The sequence below is a fragment of the Xenia sp. Carnegie-2017 genome, unplaced genomic scaffold, assembly GCF_021976095.1.
Source record: "Xenia sp. Carnegie-2017 unplaced genomic scaffold, XeniaSp_v1 HiC_scaffold_21, whole genome shotgun sequence".
NCBI lineage: Eukaryota > Metazoa > Cnidaria > Anthozoa > Malacalcyonacea > Xeniidae > Xenia > Xenia sp. Carnegie-2017.
In genome coordinates, this window is record NW_025813484.1 from 4,109,432 (window position 1) to 4,125,660 (window position 16,229).

The following is a 16,229-nucleotide window of genomic DNA, read 5'->3' on the forward strand; positions in this document are numbered from 1 at the left end:
AATAACAAATATTGCTATTGGTCGGAGTAGTTACTCTATTTAAGCTATATATGGTACATAAGGAAATTTAACTAACGTCAATAACTGTTTCTTGGCTGTTAGCCGTGTGGGAAAGGATACATTGATAAACTAAACTACGCACATACTATTTCCTTAACATGTTTTTGTGGTTTATGAGCATGACTTACCTCAAATTGGCTGATATGGCCAATATCCAAATTCGTATATGGTGCAAGCTTACTCAAATGAAGCAACTATCGACGTTTCTTGCGATTGCTAAAAGTTTTTAACTCGTTGGAAAATTTCGTAATGCATGATTTTCTCCATACACAATACTGGCCACGTAGCTTCATAAAAACCATGACCAGTCGACAGTTTAAAGAAATATAGTATAAAGCAAATTCAGAAAAAACAAGACATCTTGAGATTGCAAAATATGCATCAAAACAACTTAAACAAGACAACAGAGGCGTAACTAGAATTACTGATTTCTTTTAAAAGTGATTTGAATTTCAAAAGAAATCAGTAGGGCACAACTGAATATATGAATATACCCCCAATTAACGTTCTACTTACAACTCTGCAAGACGAGAAGTGAACTGTAAATTTTCGACTTTGTTTCAAAGTCATCTTCAGACAAAATGATATTTAAAACCATGATCCGGCTGGAAATATGGCCGCCGTTTAAAATACATGGATTGTAGAACTCAAAACAGGGGACACGAACATCATAGGTTCCGACATCGAGTGGCGCTTCCTTTACATTCCTTATTCTGTGACCATACATACACATATATATTTACAACGCATGAATTAAGTAACGGAAGTAAGCAATAGAAATTAAATAGTGTGATATTTATAAAAGTAGAGTTGGAAAGGGTGTAGTATTTCAAAAGGATGAATTGAAACCAAAGATCCGACTGGTGGAATGAGTGTATTGTAATTTAAGAGAAAAGTTGTAGTTCTTTGCTAGGCTTAAGTCCAGTGTTTAGAAAAGGTTTGTTGTGTTTGATGAGAAGTGCTTCAAGAAAAGCAAGAATGTGGTAGTTGTTAGACATGTTTGATTGAAGTATTTTATAGTTGTTGAATATAAGGTTTTCTATAGGAGAGGGAGTTCTGAGAGGTGGAGGGAGATCATTGAGTTGTGAGAACTGGTTTTGTAGAATAGCCAGGAATTGAGCGTTTTCGAACTCAGAGAAATGCAGGCCAACCGCACTAGAAGAGAGCCTGGTTGCATGCTCTCTGCGCCGTAAAGACAGACATCTTTGTGTTATGCCGATGTAGGTTTTTCCACAGCCAGGGCAAGTTATTTCGTATACAAGTTATTTCGTATTCGGAATTTGATTTATACTATGAAGCTTCATAAATTATCATCGAAATTGCTGTCACTCAAAAATAAAAAATCTGCTTAAATTACGAATTAAAATGTGTATTGTTTGTTATGTTTCGTCTGTTGGAAACCACTTCTCCTTGTTGGTAACATCGCAGCATCATCAATAACATTTGGTAACATCTATGGGTTATGTTACGAATGCTGTGATCCTGGGACGGGGGGTGTGGATGACGTGCCCCATTTTCAATATGGCGACGAGAGATTTTGTATTTTGTATATAAAAAATGGTTGTGAACTAAATAGGCGCAAAAATGGTCATGACTAAATCGGAGGCGCTGAAAATTCTTGAAATAGCTGAAGGTTTGGTTAATGTATTTACTATGTGTAACTAATATGTTTGTTTTTAATTCGTTTTTTAGTTGCAGTTAAGTGCTGTGCTGTCTATACTATACTATCCTGAACTTTGTAAATATACTGAAATTTATGATGCAAACAATGGATGCATTGCTTCAAATGATTTCCATTTTAAGTTTTCTCATGTTGCTAAAATTATACAATTTAAAAACTTGTTTGATTTTGAGGAAAATACTTTCTTCCTCAGACTATCATAAATAGTTTCCTTTCCTTATAATTTTTCCGCTGAAAATTTCCAAAAACAAAAGTTGTGCTTTTGAAGTATTCGCTCTTCAAATAATTTACCTAAGCTCAGTAAACATTTTATAAAACGGCCAGGACATGTTCTCTCAATGAGTAAATTATATAATTTTTAAGAATATGCTTAGTCAACATAATCATATTTTCCTTTTAAGCAGTAAAAATGCATTCATATGAGACAGTTTTGTATCAGATAAATAAAAATTTAACTTCTGTTACATAATAAAAGATATGATTCTTGACTGCATTTCTGTTGTTATCACATGTTATTGGCTGAATATTTTGCAAAACTGCATCCAAATGTGAAAGCAAAATTAATTGTCATTTTGTCACTACCAAATGAACAGTACACAATATAAATGTGGTATCAATAATTATTACCTAACAAAACCCACAGTCACTACCAAATAAATTGTACACAATATAAGTGTGGTATCAATAATTATTACCTAACAAAACCCACAATTGCCAAATGTAACAATATAACCTGGTGTGGTAATAAGGCTATTTCTTATAAAGAAACCATATCCATTATCAACTAATTATATAGAAATGTCAAATGGCAACTAGTGATTAATGATATTGATGCATCTGTTCTATAGGCTCCACACAAGATGAAATTCGTGCAAGTTATAAAAAGCTAGCCCTGCGATGGCACCCGGATAAACATAGCAACAGTGCTGAATCAACCAAGGTATATAAAATGATTAAAAATTATATGAAATTCTTTAGTTGTTTGGTCTCATATATGTATGTAAAAATTCCCTTTTTGTGCCGGAAGACAAGATAAAAACAAATTGTTTAACCAACTTAATTTACAACTATGATGGCTTGTATGAAGCTGTGATTGGCTAAGTAACTACATAGTGCATTGAAATTCTGAAGCCAGTTGCACAAATGCTGTGCATATAACTGCAGAATATAAATAAAATATCTTGAGTTTTCTCAGCCAACTTCCAGTTTAACTAGTTGAGACGACAGCTACAAACACCTTCTTGACGTAATTGTTGTTCATTATTTATCCAATTAAGAAATTTCAAGAAATTTCTGAGGCATACAAGAGGTTGACCAGTAAGGAAGACGATGATGATATCAGGATATCAATGGTTGGTAGTGTGGACGAAACATTTTACATGGGGAGGGGGGGAGTTAGTTAAATTTGCAATGTATGATGATAAGATCAGGATATCAATGGTTGCTAGTGTGGACTTAACATAACATTTTACATGGGGAAGTGAGTTAAATTTGCAATGTATGATGATAAGATCAGGATATCAATGGTTGGTAGTGTGGAGTTAACAAAACATTTCACATGGGGAAGAGTTGAATTTGCAATGTATGCAACTTTCTCAGTTAGATGTTTTCAGGGGTACATTCTCATATAAAACCACAATACATTTGATGAGCATTGATTGCATGCTGACACTGATAAATTTTATTGTACTTCATTTTAGGCAGATATGTTTGATTTGTTTGCTCACATATTCTTCAGCAATAATGGATGTGAGTATTGACATTTTACAGTGAATAAATATAGACTATACACAGTTGTATACAACCTGCTTGATGGCCATATACACTTTGAAACTAGTGCCAAAGACATGTCATTTATACTTTAGAATCAGGTTATTATGTGTCAGGAATCTTGTTTTTTATGATAATCGAGCGATCCTGGAAGGATTAGCACTGTCATGCTTGTTTATTTTTAAACTTTTTATAATTTTGCCGGATGTGAACTTTTATAGTTGCATGTCTTTTGTTAAAATGCAGTAATTTCACTAAATTCATTTACTTACAATTCTACATCTTCACCTCCTTAAGTCAGGAACTGCGAAATCGATAATTGGTGAGGGGGTAATATTCATGTATGCACATGCCATATTAAGTTCCTTTAAAATTTAGTGTTTTCTACGGATTATAACATGCATGTGTGAATATGACCCCCCAATTATTGATTTCCGCGGTCCCTGTATGTTCATTCATTATAGTCATTTGTCTTTGAATCGTTATTTTATAGACTTTGCTCCAGATAATTTTTTATTCGGATGATGAATACAATGACGAATATGATGGTTACAATGACGACGACTATGATGATGATGATGTTGATTTTCTTATGTCTGACTCGGACGACGATTTTCCCATTTATCGAAGTCGACAACATCATGCAAAGTATTCTGATATGATGGCAAGAAGAGTCAGTAAAGCAACAGCTAATTCTTGTAAGTTTGTATGAGTAGCTACGAAACTTACGTAAGGTTGGTTGACGTTTGGTTTCCTATAGAACGGCCTTGAAAACAGGTGAAATTTAGTGGGCATTTCGGCCCTTTGTGTCTCTCTCATACTCTCTCAAATCAATCAATCTGTTTTTCCTGTTGCTTTCATTCCTCTTAAAACTACTACAAATAGAAATGCTGAGAAAGTGATGGCAAAGTACATGACAATTTGCAATAGAAATGGTGTGTATTCCCTTTATGTAAGTGGTGTGTTATACTTTAATTTCCAGTTAAGCAAGAAATTTTGAAAAAGAAAAAACAGGTCCGTCCAGAAATATCTGAAGAAGTAAGCTGCAATTATATCATATACGACGTTGAATGTATACTTTGTCGATATGATTGTTTCTCGTGGTATTTCTGGTGTTTTTGAAATGCATTTGTAATATCGTGTGTTTATATCTTGGAAGCAAGAAAAAATGCCGAAGAATTAATACAGGAAGAGGAGAAATTGAAGAAAAAAGCGGAAAAACGCAAAGCTAGAAGAAAGGTTTCATTTCACCTGTTTTTTATTTAAAGTTTATTTAGTCTTTCTGGTTATTAGCTATGTTAATCAGACAAAATTGAAATGTTTCTCGAGTGCAGGCTAAACCTAAATGGACTTTTCGTCCGAATGCCCTCCTACGTAATTATGAAGGATTGTCTTTTGATAATGTTGGATACAGGAGAATGTACTCTATCCTATTTCATACAGAGTTTTAATGGAATATCATTATATCAACTAATAGATAAACGTATCGACTAATTCAGAATGTAAAGATTGGCTTAAAGAATTTGTGTTAACCAAGATGCATTGCGCGTATTTGTTTATGTTGACATTTTTGCTTTTTGAGCCTGCAACTCACTGAATTCAACTTCGACACTACATCGTCTAATTTGTGAGAGTTAACAAAAACATTGGTTGAAAATTCAATTTTACAATAACTATTATCGTTTGTCCAGTTGCATTAACTACAATGACAAAATCCGCCATTTTCGCCACCCAAAATATGGCCGTCACGTGGTGATTAACGCGCAATGCATCTTGGTTGGCATACATTCTCTAAGTCCGGAACATATTTTGCGCTTCCTGGATCCGTAGTTCATTTTTCACTATTCCTGTTTGGCAATATTGGTCTTCACACGGTTACATAGCTAGTTTGCCTCCATTTTGTTTTCAGAGAAATCGAGCTAATCGTAAGAAAAGAGAACGAGAGAAAAGTAACGACAGTAAAAAGGTACAACATGTGTTGATGAGATACAACATTTGTTGATGAGGTGCAACATGTGTTGATGAGGTACTCGTCAATGATAAAAATGCTGATGTGTGGAGACTGCGAAGATTTACGTATATTTGAATTACCAGCTAAATTCAAATTATTCCTTTTGGCAAAGTTTTCTTCAGAGTTTGAAGTTTTACAAGAGCTTTTAACTTCTGTCTAATTCTTGTATTAATCCGTCGTTTTAACCTGAGCACACAACAGGATTTTTGTTTTTATCCAGGATTGAATCAATTTTTCTCACGAATTCGTTAAATAGTTTTTAATTTCATTTAGTTGTTTATCGAAATAGTTGAGTTGTTCTTTCAATTGGATCTAATTGTTTTTCTGATTTGTTGCATTTTTTTCGAATTTGTTAAGCTTTTTTCCCATTTAATTGAGTTGTTTTTCAATAAAAGATTTTCAAGTGGAATAAAACTGACCTTCTGATCTGCAGGTGTGCAGGTTTGCAGGTTTGGACCATTTTGTCGAGTTTATTAGCGAATAAATTCCCTTGATATTTTAGACGAATGAGGTGACAACATCAATTGAAAAAGTCGAGAATGTTCAAGAAAATCATGACAGCTCGAAAGAAAATATAAATTCCGAAGGCGATGAACAAATAGCGAAAGGAAACGAAGATGATTGTCCAATGTCTTCGAAAAACAGAGATCACGAGTGTTCGGATGACGACAACACCCACGTGAGCAGTACAGTTATATATGACTTTTTCCTTAAGATGGAGATAGATATAAAAACATACAATCTTTGTTGATGTAGATTGTCCACGTTAGTACAGTCTTGATAAAGATTGTGTGTGTTAGTGTTGAGCATTGAACTAAAATACATGGAAAGCTACCTTTAATAGAAAAGTCTAATAAATTCTCGAAGCCTAAGCTTACACCCAGACAGGCGTGTGTAGTCAATCAATTTTCAACAACTCGAAACACTACACGTGCCTGGGTGTAAGATTTGATTCAATAATTTGCTTCAGAGCGTTCCATGTATTTTAGTTTAATGGTGTAGAGTGATGTTTCGACATCCTTAATGGTAGCCATCTTATGTAAGGTATTAAACCTTAGCGGTAGTCTTCCCTTCACGATGTGAGGCAAATTTTCCTTTTGGCCTCAACGCACAAATTTGACGCAATGGTTTTCCACGTTCCTGTAAAACAGAATGTTAGCTATATCTAGTGATTTGATGTAGCGAAAAGTTGAGATTTTGATACGGCTTCCCGCTTATGTCGACTTTACCGAAAGCGGTCATTCTTCTAAAAACTTGAAAAACGTGAAAAGCGTCACAAACTCACAATATAGTTTGTATTTAAATATACCAGAATAAATTGGAATACTTAATTGCAGCTACGGGTGGACTTAATGTAAAATTCCTTGTGTAAAAAGATAACATTTATAAGGACGAATGTGTGCGCTTGTAGCTCAGAGATTTTTTTCTTGTAGCTACCTCACAGCCAGTACATCATTTTAGTTGCTTTTAAAATTTTTCTTCTTTTCTCTTTGCTTTTGTAATTCTTTTGTAATTCTTTTCAGTGCAATCAGTGTCTCATCAAACTGCCATAATGATTGAAAAAATTGCGATGCGATCTGGTAATTTTATTCCTTAAATTTAGCTCACGATTAAATATCTTGTAAACACAAAACGATTTTTTTTCGTGACAATGTTTCGTGTGACGAAGTGCATAGTCAATGTTAAAATCAAGTTTTATACGACATTAGTGATTTAATTTGATAATATCAAAATCGCCAGTACTTTTATGAATGGCAGATGTAGATTACAGCTCAGAAGAATCGATGTAATATTTCATTTTCTCGTTTATTCATATTTCTTATTGGAAACCTGTCATCTATCATATAGCCATACTGCCATAGTAAACTAAACAGACTAACATACTATTTTATTCGGATTACAACAACAAAATTTTAAAATGAGTAAATATACATTCTCATGTAGTGTAAACGAGTACATTCATACAAGTTTTCCATGATTGTTGTATTCCGTGTAATCTGCAGATCTTCTCCGTACCAGATTCTGAATGTTTGACCATGATACAACCATCGGAAACCTGGTACAGCGAAGGTGATACTCGGCGAGTTAGAATTGTATCCCGGCAAACTATACCAGTTGCCATTAGTCCTGGGTGTAATCAAAGACGGTGCAGGAAATATACGTTTATTTCTTGTGTCTGAAATTCAATAACAGAAATATTGATCGCATAAATTAAATGCTTTTATGTAATGTTTGGCCAATTACTATTACCTACATTCAGACTTTTAACATTGCGATCGCGGATAGTTTAAAAGTCACTACAAACGTAATTTTGTTCTGCCTCGTATGACTTTTAATGATTCTACCCAGTTTTCTCACTAAATATGACTTGAAATGCTGGGCGAGAGCGTTAACAATAAAACTTAGTCAACTAGCTACCCAAAATATGAACTACTCAGCCTTATAAAGGTTTAATCGTCTGTTTATATTAAATTGTTCAATGTATGCAGAAATGCTGTCATTAAAAAGTGTTAGAACATCGACTTCCATTTGTTTTAAGTCTGAATTACCCAAAAGTTATTTGAATGATTCTTCGACAGGCGATTAAGATTTTTTATGTTAACTATTTTGCAACAAAACTATCCTTGAAAATGTTCCAGCTGATCATTTTTTATTAATTTACCTGTAATGATAATGTTCATTGGGTTTGATCCCGTGCAGCCCCAGTTGGTTTTGGCTGAAGAACCACATCCAATCTTTCCAGTGGTATGATGTAACTTTAGAGCAATGATAAACCGCGAAGGGCCTGGGTATGAAAACTCAGCATATTGATTGTTTTTGGCCCCAATGCACTTGTTCAACGCAATTGTTCTCCATTTTCCTTTAAAAGGCAATGTAAACATATTTGTAAAATTATGCAAATTACGCACTCTACGCGGTTCTCTACATTGCATGGAACACTAACACTTACAACTTCGGGCTGATGTAGGTCAAAACTTATTTGTGTAAAATAGGTTGTCATAAGTTCATCTTCACCTGAAGGTATGCATTTGTACCTCAACGATTTTCTTCTATTACCTGATTAGGACGATTAAAGCGATGTGAATTGAGAAACAGTCATCAGCTCGATTAATGTGATGATTTGTATTTCAGCACAACCAAGTTTTAAAGATTTTGTAGCAAGAAAAAAATGTATAGAAATAACTTGAAACAAAACCAGTAAGCATTTTTCTCAAAATAAGATGCCAAATTTAAATTTCACAGTAAAATCTGTCTTATAAACTAGTGATGAATCAAAATTGAAGACTGACAAAACAGTCAGCACTGCTTTTTCTACACCTCAGTTTACGCCGTCTTCTACACTACACAGTGCTCAAAGTCTCAATACAAGCTACAAATTCTAAAATTTCTAAAGTCGAAAAACCCTACCTGCATTGACCGTGGCCAAAAGATAACAAATGAAAAAGAGAGTTTTGAAGAACATCTTAATGACCTTTTCTTGATTGGAAAGTAGTTTCTTTTAACCGACCGTTCTTGATGTGGCGATGTTGAGTTGTGAATAATGTTACTGAGTCGCTAAGCTTTATCTGTTCTCTTCCTTTGTTTTGTCATCTTAATCATCTTCCTTCAGCACGCTGATTGAAGTAAAAATTTAAAAACAGACATGACAATGGAGAATATGTAAACTGTTAATGTTTGTAATCCAAAAATAGCCTTTAGCCTATTAATATATGCATGGAGAATAACAGAGTTGTTGAAATAAAGTGTTCTTTTGTGGTCGTTAAGTGTATCCTCAGCAGTAAACTACAGCGAGCGAGAATACACAGGAAAATGATTCCAAATTATCTCTGGCATTTGTTTAGCTATCAAGTGGATTTGATGCACATTTTTTATGCGTCAGTTGTCTCTGTAATAAACTTTGTATTTCATGAGATAACTACGAAGTAACTATTAGAACTTTTGATTTTATTTACAGCAGTTCAATCAATGAGAAAATTTGCCCATTTACTTTTGACTAATTTAACGCATAGACGTGCAGACAAGCAGATCCGGAATTGCAACGTGTACAGTGTTAGGACTGACAAAAATGCTTTCTATTACCAAACAAAGACCATTTGTTGTGAATGACTGAAGGTAAAAATTTGAATTGTGTTGAGTTCGAGTTACTCGCCATATTTCTTTCTTAATATACTCTATACCTTCAGTAACAACCACGAGTGAACTGAATGATCGATCTGATTTTTACTATTTCACAGAGCAGTATTTATACTCTTTATTACAAATAACAAATATTGCTATTGGTCGGAGTAGTTAATCTATTTAAGCTATATATGGTACATAAGGAAATTTAACTAACGTCAATAACTGTTTCTTGGCTGTTAGCCGTGTGGGAAAGGATACATTGATAAACTAAACTACGCACATACTATTTCCTTAACATGTTTTTGTGGTTTATGAGCATGACTTACCTCAAATTGGCTGATATGGCCAACATCAAAATTCGTATATGGTGCAAGCTTACTCAAATGAAGCAACTATCGACGTTTCTTGCGATTGCTAAAAAGTTTTTAACTCGTTGGAAAATTTCGTAATGCATGATTTTCTCCATACACAATACTGGCCACGTAGCTTCATAAAAACCATGACCAGCCGACAGTTTAAAGAAATATAGTATAAAGCAAATTCAGAAAAAGCAAGACACCTTGAGATTGCAAAATATGCATTAAAACAACTTAAACAAGACAACAGAGGCGTAACTAGAATTACTGATTTCTTTTGAAAGTGATTTGAATTTCAAAAGAAATCAGTAGGGCACAACTGAATATATGAATATACACCCACAATTAACGTTCTACTTACAACTCTGCAAGACGAGAAGTGAACTGTAAATTTTCGACTTTATTTGAAAGTCATCTTCAGACAAAATGATATTTAAAACCATGATCCGGCTGGAAATATGGCCGCCGTTTAAAATACATGGATTGTAGAACTCAAAACAGGGGACACGAACATCATAGGTTCCGACATCGAGTGGCGCTTCCTTTACATTCCTTATTCTGTGACCATACATACACATATATATTTACAACGCATGAATTAAGTAACGGAAGTAAGCAATAGAAATTAAATAGTGTGATATTTATAAAAGTAGAGTTGGAAAGGGTGTAGTATTTCAAAAGGATGAATTGAAACCAAAGATCCGACTGGTGGAATGAGTGTATTGTAATTTAAGAGAAAAGTTGTAGTTCTTTGCTAGGCTTAAGTCCAGTGTTTAGAAAAGGTTTGTTGTGTTTGATGAGAAGTGCTTCAAGAAAAGCAAGAATGTGGTAGTTGTTAGATATGTTTGATTGAAGTATTTTATAGTTGTTGAATATAAGGTTTTCTATAGGAGAGGGAGTTCTGAGAGGTGGAGGGAGATCATTGAGTTGTGAAAACTGGTTTTGTAGAGTAGCCAGGAATTGAGCGTTTTCGAACTCAGAGAAATGCTGGCCAACTGCACTAGAAGAGAGCCTGGTTGCATGTTCTCTGAGCCGTACAGACAGACATCTTTGTGTTATGCCGATGTAGGTTTTACCACAGCCAGGGCAAGTTATTTCGTATACAAGTCATTTCGTACTATGTAGCTTCATAATTATCATCGAAATTGCTGTCACTCAAAAATGAAAAATCTGCTTAAATTACGAATTAAAATGTGTATTGTTTGTTATGTTTCGTCCGTTGGGAACCACTTCTCCTTGTTGATAACATCGCAGCATCATCAATAACATTTGGTAACATCTATGGGTAATGTTACGAATGCTGTGATCCTGGGACGGGGGGTGTGGATGACGTGCCCCATTTTCAATATGGCGACGAGAGATTTTGTATTTTGTATATAAAAAATGGTTGTGAACTAAATAGGCGCAAAAATGGTCATGACTAAATCGGAGGCGCTGAAAATTCTTGAAATAGCTGAAGGTTTGGTTAATGTATTTACTATGTGTAACTAATATGTTTGTTTTTAATTCGTTTTTTAGTTGCAGTTAAGTGCTGTGCTGTCTATACTATACTATACTGAACTTTGTAAATATACTGAAATTTATGATGCAAACAATGGATGCATTGCTTCAAATGATTTCCATTTTAAGTTTTCTCATATTGCTAAAATTATACAATTTAAAAACTTGTTTGATTTTGAGGAAAATACTTTCTTCCTCAGACTATCATAAATAGTTTCCTTTCCTTATAATTTTTCCGCTGAAAATTTCCAAAAACAAAAGTTGTGCTTTTGAAGTATTCGCTCTTCAAATAATTTATCTAAGCTCAGTAAACATTTTATAAAACGGCCAGGACATGTTCTCTCAATGAGTAAATTATATAATTTTAAGAATATGCTTAGTCAACATAATCATATTTTCCTTTTAAGCAGTAAAAATGCATTCATATGAGACAGTTTTGTATCAGATAAATAAAAATTTAACTTCTGTTACATAATAAAAGATATGATTCTTGACTGCATTTCTGTTGTTATCACATGTTATTGGCTGAATATTTTGCAAAACTGCATCCAAATGTGAAAACAAAATTAATTGTCATTTTGTCACTACCAAATGAACAGTACACAATATAAATGTGGTATCAATAATTATTACCTAACAAAACCCACAGTCACTACCAAATAAATTGTACACAATATAAGTGTGGTATCAATAATTATTACCTAACAAAACCCACAATTGCCAAATGTAACAATATAACCTGGTGTGGTAATAAGGCTATTTCTTATAAAGAAACCATATCCATTATCAACTAATTATATAGAAATGTCAAATGGCAACTAGTGATTAATGATATTGACGCATCTGTTCTATAGGCTCCACACAAGATGAAATTGCAAGTTATAAAAGCTAGCCCTGCGATGGCACCCGGATAAACATAGCAACAGTGCTGAATCAACCAAGGTATATAAAATGATTAAAAATTATATGAAATTCTTTAGTTGTTTGGTCTCATATATGTATGTAAAAATTCCCTTTTTGTGCAGGAAAACAAGATAAAAACAAATTGTTTAACCAACTTAATTTACAACTGTGATGGCTTGTATGAAGCTCTGATTGGCTAAGTAACTACATAGTGCATTGAAATTCTGAAGCCAGTTGCACAAATGCTGTGCATATAACTGCAGAATATAAATAAAATATCTTGAGTTTTCTCAGCCAACTTCCAGTTTAACTAGTTGGGACAACAGCTACAAACACCTTGTTGTAATTATTGTTCATTATTTATCCAATTAAGAAATTTCAAGAAATTTCTGAGGCATACAAGAGGTTGACCAGTAAGGAAGACGATGATGATATCAGGATATCAATGGTTGGTAGTGTGGACGTAACATTTTACATGGGGAGGGGGGGAGTTAGTTAAATTTGCAATGTATGATGATAAGATCAGGATATCAATGGTTGCTAGTGTGGACTTAACATAACATTTTACATGGGGGAAGTTAAATTTGCAATGTATGATGATAAGATCAGGATATCAATGGTTGGTAGTGTGGAGTTAACAAAACATTTCACATGGGGAAGAGTTGAATTTGCAATGTATGCAACTTTCTCAGTTAGATGTTTTCAGGGGTACATTCTCATATAAAACCACAATACATTTGATGAGCATTGATTGCATGCTGACACTGATAAATTTTATTGTACTTCATTTTAGGCAGATATGTTTGATTTGTTTGCTCACATATTCTTCAGCAATAATGGATGTGAGTATTGACATTTTACAGTGAATAAATACGCAGACTATACACAGTTGTATACAACCTGCTTGATGGCCATATACACTTTGAAACTAGTGCCAAAGACATGTCATTTATCCGTTAGAATCAGGTTATTATGTGTCAGGAATCTTGTTTTTTATGATAATCTAGCAATCCTGGAAGGATTAGCACTGTCATGCTTGTTTATTTTTAAACTTTACACAATTTTGCTGGATGTGAACTTTTATAGTTGCATGTCTTTTGTTAAAATGCAGTAATTTCACTAAATTCATTTACTTACACTTCTACATCTTCACCTCCTTAAGTCAGGGACCGCGGAAAATCGATAATTGGTGAGGGAAGGTGTAATATTTATGTATCCATGACATGCCATATTAAGTTCCTTTAAAATTTCGTGTTTTCTACGGATTATAACATGCATGTGTGAATATGACCCCCGCCAATTATTGATTTCCGCAGTCCCTGTATGTTCATTCATTATAGTCATTTGTCTTTGAATAGTTACTTTTATAGACTTTGCTCCAGATAATTTTTTTTATTCGGATGATGAATACAATGACGAATATGATGGTTACAATGACGACGACTATGATGATGATGATGATGATTTTCTTATGTCTGACTCGGACGAGGATTTTCCCATTTATCGAAGTTGACAACATCATGCAAAGTATTCTGATATGATGGCAAGAAGTCAGTAAAGCAACAGCTAATTCTTGTAAGTTTGTATGAGTAGCTTTGAAACTTACGTAAGGTTGGTTGACGTTTGGTTTCCTATAGAGCGGCCTTGAAAACAGGTGAAATTTGGTGGGCATTTCGGCCCTTTGTGTCTCTCTCATACTCTCTCAAATCAATCAATCTGTTTTTCCTGTTGCTTTCATTCCTCTTAAAACTACTACAAATAGAAATGCTGAGAAAGTGATGGCAAAGTACATGACAATTTGCAATAGAAATGGTGTGTATTCCCTTTATGTAAGTGGTGTGTTATACTTTAATTTCCAGTTAAGCAAGAAGTTTTGAAAAAGAAAAAACAGGTCCGTCCAGAAATATCTGAAGAAGTAAGCTGCAATTCTATCATATACGACGTTGAATGTATACTTTGTCGATATGATTGTTTCTCGTGGTATTTCTGGTGTTTTTGAAATGCATTTGTAATATCGTGTGTTTATATCTTGGAAGCAAGAAAAAATGCCGAAGAATTAATACAGGAAGAGGAGAAATCGAAGAAAAAAGCGGAAAAACGCAAAGCTAGAAGAAAGGTTTCATTTCACCTGTTTTTTATTTAAAGTTTATTTAGTCTTTCTGGTTATTAGCTATGTTAATCAGACAAAATTGAAATGTTTCTCGAGTGCAGGCTAAACCTAAATGGACTTTTCGTCCGAAGGCCCTCCTACGTAATTATGAAGGATTGTCTTTTGATAATGTTGGATACAGGAGAATGTACTCTATCCTATTTCATACAGAGTTTTAATGGAATATCATTATATCAACTGATAGATAAACGTATCGACTAATTCAGAATGTAATGGTTGGCTTAAAGAATTTGTGTTAACCAAGATGCATTGCGCGTATTTGTTTATGTTGACATTTTTGCTTTTTGAGCCTGCAACTCACTGAATTCAACTTCGACACTACATCGTCTAATTTGTGAGAGTTAACAAAAAAACATTGGTTGAAAATTCAATTTCGCAATAACTATTATCGTTTGTCCTAGTTGCATTAACTACAATGACAAAATCCGCCATTTTCGCCACCCAAAATATGGCCGTCGCGTGGTGATTAACGCGCAATGCATCTTAGTTGGCATACATTCTCTAAGTCCGGAACATATTTTGCGCTTTCCCTGGATCCGTAGTTCATTTTTTCACTATTCCTGTTTGGCAATATTGGTCTTCACACGGTTACATAGCTAGTTTTGCCTCCATTTTGTTTTCAGAGAAATCGAGCTAATCGTAAGAAAACAGAACGAGAGAAAAGTAACGACAGTAAAAAGGTACAACATGTGTTGATGAGATACAACATTTGTTGATGAGGTGCAATATGTGTTGATGAGGTACTCGTCAATGATAAAAATGCTGATGTGTGGAGACTGCGAAGATTTACGTATATTTGAATTACCAGCTAAATTCAAATTATTCCCTTTTTGGCAAAGTTTTCTTCAGAGTTTGAAGTTTTACAAGAGCTTTTAACTTCTGTCTAATTCTTGTATTAATCCGTCGTTTTAACCCGAGCACACAACAGGATTTTTTGTTTTTTATCCAGGATTGAATCAATTTTTCTCACGAATTCGTTAAATAGTTTTTAATTTCATTTAGTTGTTTATCGAAATAGTTGAGTTGTTCTTTCAATTGGATCTAATTGTTTTTCTGATTTGTTGCATTTTTTTCGAATTTGTTAAGCTTTTTTCCCATTTAATTGACTTGTTTTTCAATAAAAGATTTTCAAGTGGAATAAAACTGACCTTCTGATCTGCAGGTTAGCAGGTCTGCAGGTTTGGACCATTTTGTCCAGTTTATCAGCGAATAAATTCCCGTGATATTTTAGACGAATGAGGTGACAACATCAATTGAAAAAGTCGAGAATGTTCAAGAAAATCATGACAGCTCGAAAGAAAATATAAATCCCGAAGGCGATGAACAAATAGCGAAAGGAAACGAAGAGGATTGTCGAATGTCTTCGAAAAACAGAGATCACGAGTGTTCGGATGACGACAACACCCACGTGAGCAGTACAGTTATATATGACTTTTTCCTTAAGATGGAGATAGATATAATAACATACAATCTTTGTTGATGTAGATTGTCCACGTTAGTACAGTCTTGATAAAGATTGTGTGTGTTAGTGTTGAGCATTGAACTAAAATACATGGAACGCTACCTTTAATAGAAAAGTCTAATAAATTCTCGAAGCCTAAGCTTACACCCAGACAGGCGTGTGTAGTCAATCAATTTTCAACAACTCGAAACACT

The 16,229-nt window shown here is 34.1% G+C and overlaps 2 protein-coding genes across 8 annotated transcripts in view; one reads left to right on the forward strand and one right to left on the reverse strand.

Annotated features, from left to right (window-relative positions):
* The window catches only part of LOC124444793, a 49,742-nt gene extending 40,587 nt beyond the window's left edge, over positions 1-9,155 (reverse strand). Inside the window, exons 1-2 of one of the 2 annotated variants that reach the window (XM_046995444.1) lie at positions 8,931-9,155; positions 8,275-8,382 (exon numbers count right to left, since the gene is read on the reverse strand). In XM_046995444.1, the coding sequence (XP_046851400.1) occupies positions 8,275-8,382; positions 8,931-8,985 (163 nt within the window). In that variant the 5' untranslated portion in view covers positions 8,986-9,155. The remainder of the gene's footprint in view (positions 1-8,274; positions 8,383-8,930) is intronic. The other variant, XM_046995443.1, reaches the window with a different exon arrangement.
* On the forward strand, positions 1,570-16,156 carry LOC124444797 (dnaJ protein ERDJ3B-like). Of its 6 annotated transcripts, none has more exons than XR_006948025.1 (8): positions 12,384-12,442; positions 12,777-12,851; positions 13,197-13,245; positions 13,774-13,978; positions 14,263-14,318; positions 14,440-14,519; positions 15,197-15,253; positions 15,805-16,156. XR_006948025.1 is itself a non-coding variant. In XM_046995453.1 (7 exons), the coding sequence occupies exons 3-7, from the start codon at positions 3,071-3,073 to the stop codon at positions 4,692-4,694; spliced, it is 357 nt and encodes a 118-aa protein (XP_046851409.1). In that variant the 5' UTR covers positions 1,570-1,693; positions 2,590-2,681; positions 3,019-3,070; the 3' UTR covers positions 4,695-4,702. The 6 variants fall into 6 exon arrangements, 3 of the variants coding, with proteins under 3 accessions (XP_046851409.1, XP_046851408.1, XP_046851410.1); XR_006948026.1 differs by having other exon boundaries at positions 14,444-14,519; XR_006948024.1 differs by lacking the exons at positions 12,384-12,442; positions 12,777-12,851; positions 13,197-13,245; ... (1 more) ...; positions 15,197-15,253; positions 15,805-16,156 and adding exons at positions 1,570-1,693; positions 2,590-2,681; positions 3,019-3,093; positions 3,442-3,490; positions 4,005-4,209 and having other exon boundaries at positions 14,440-14,482.
* The last annotated feature ends 73 nt before the right edge of the window (positions 16,157-16,229 follow it).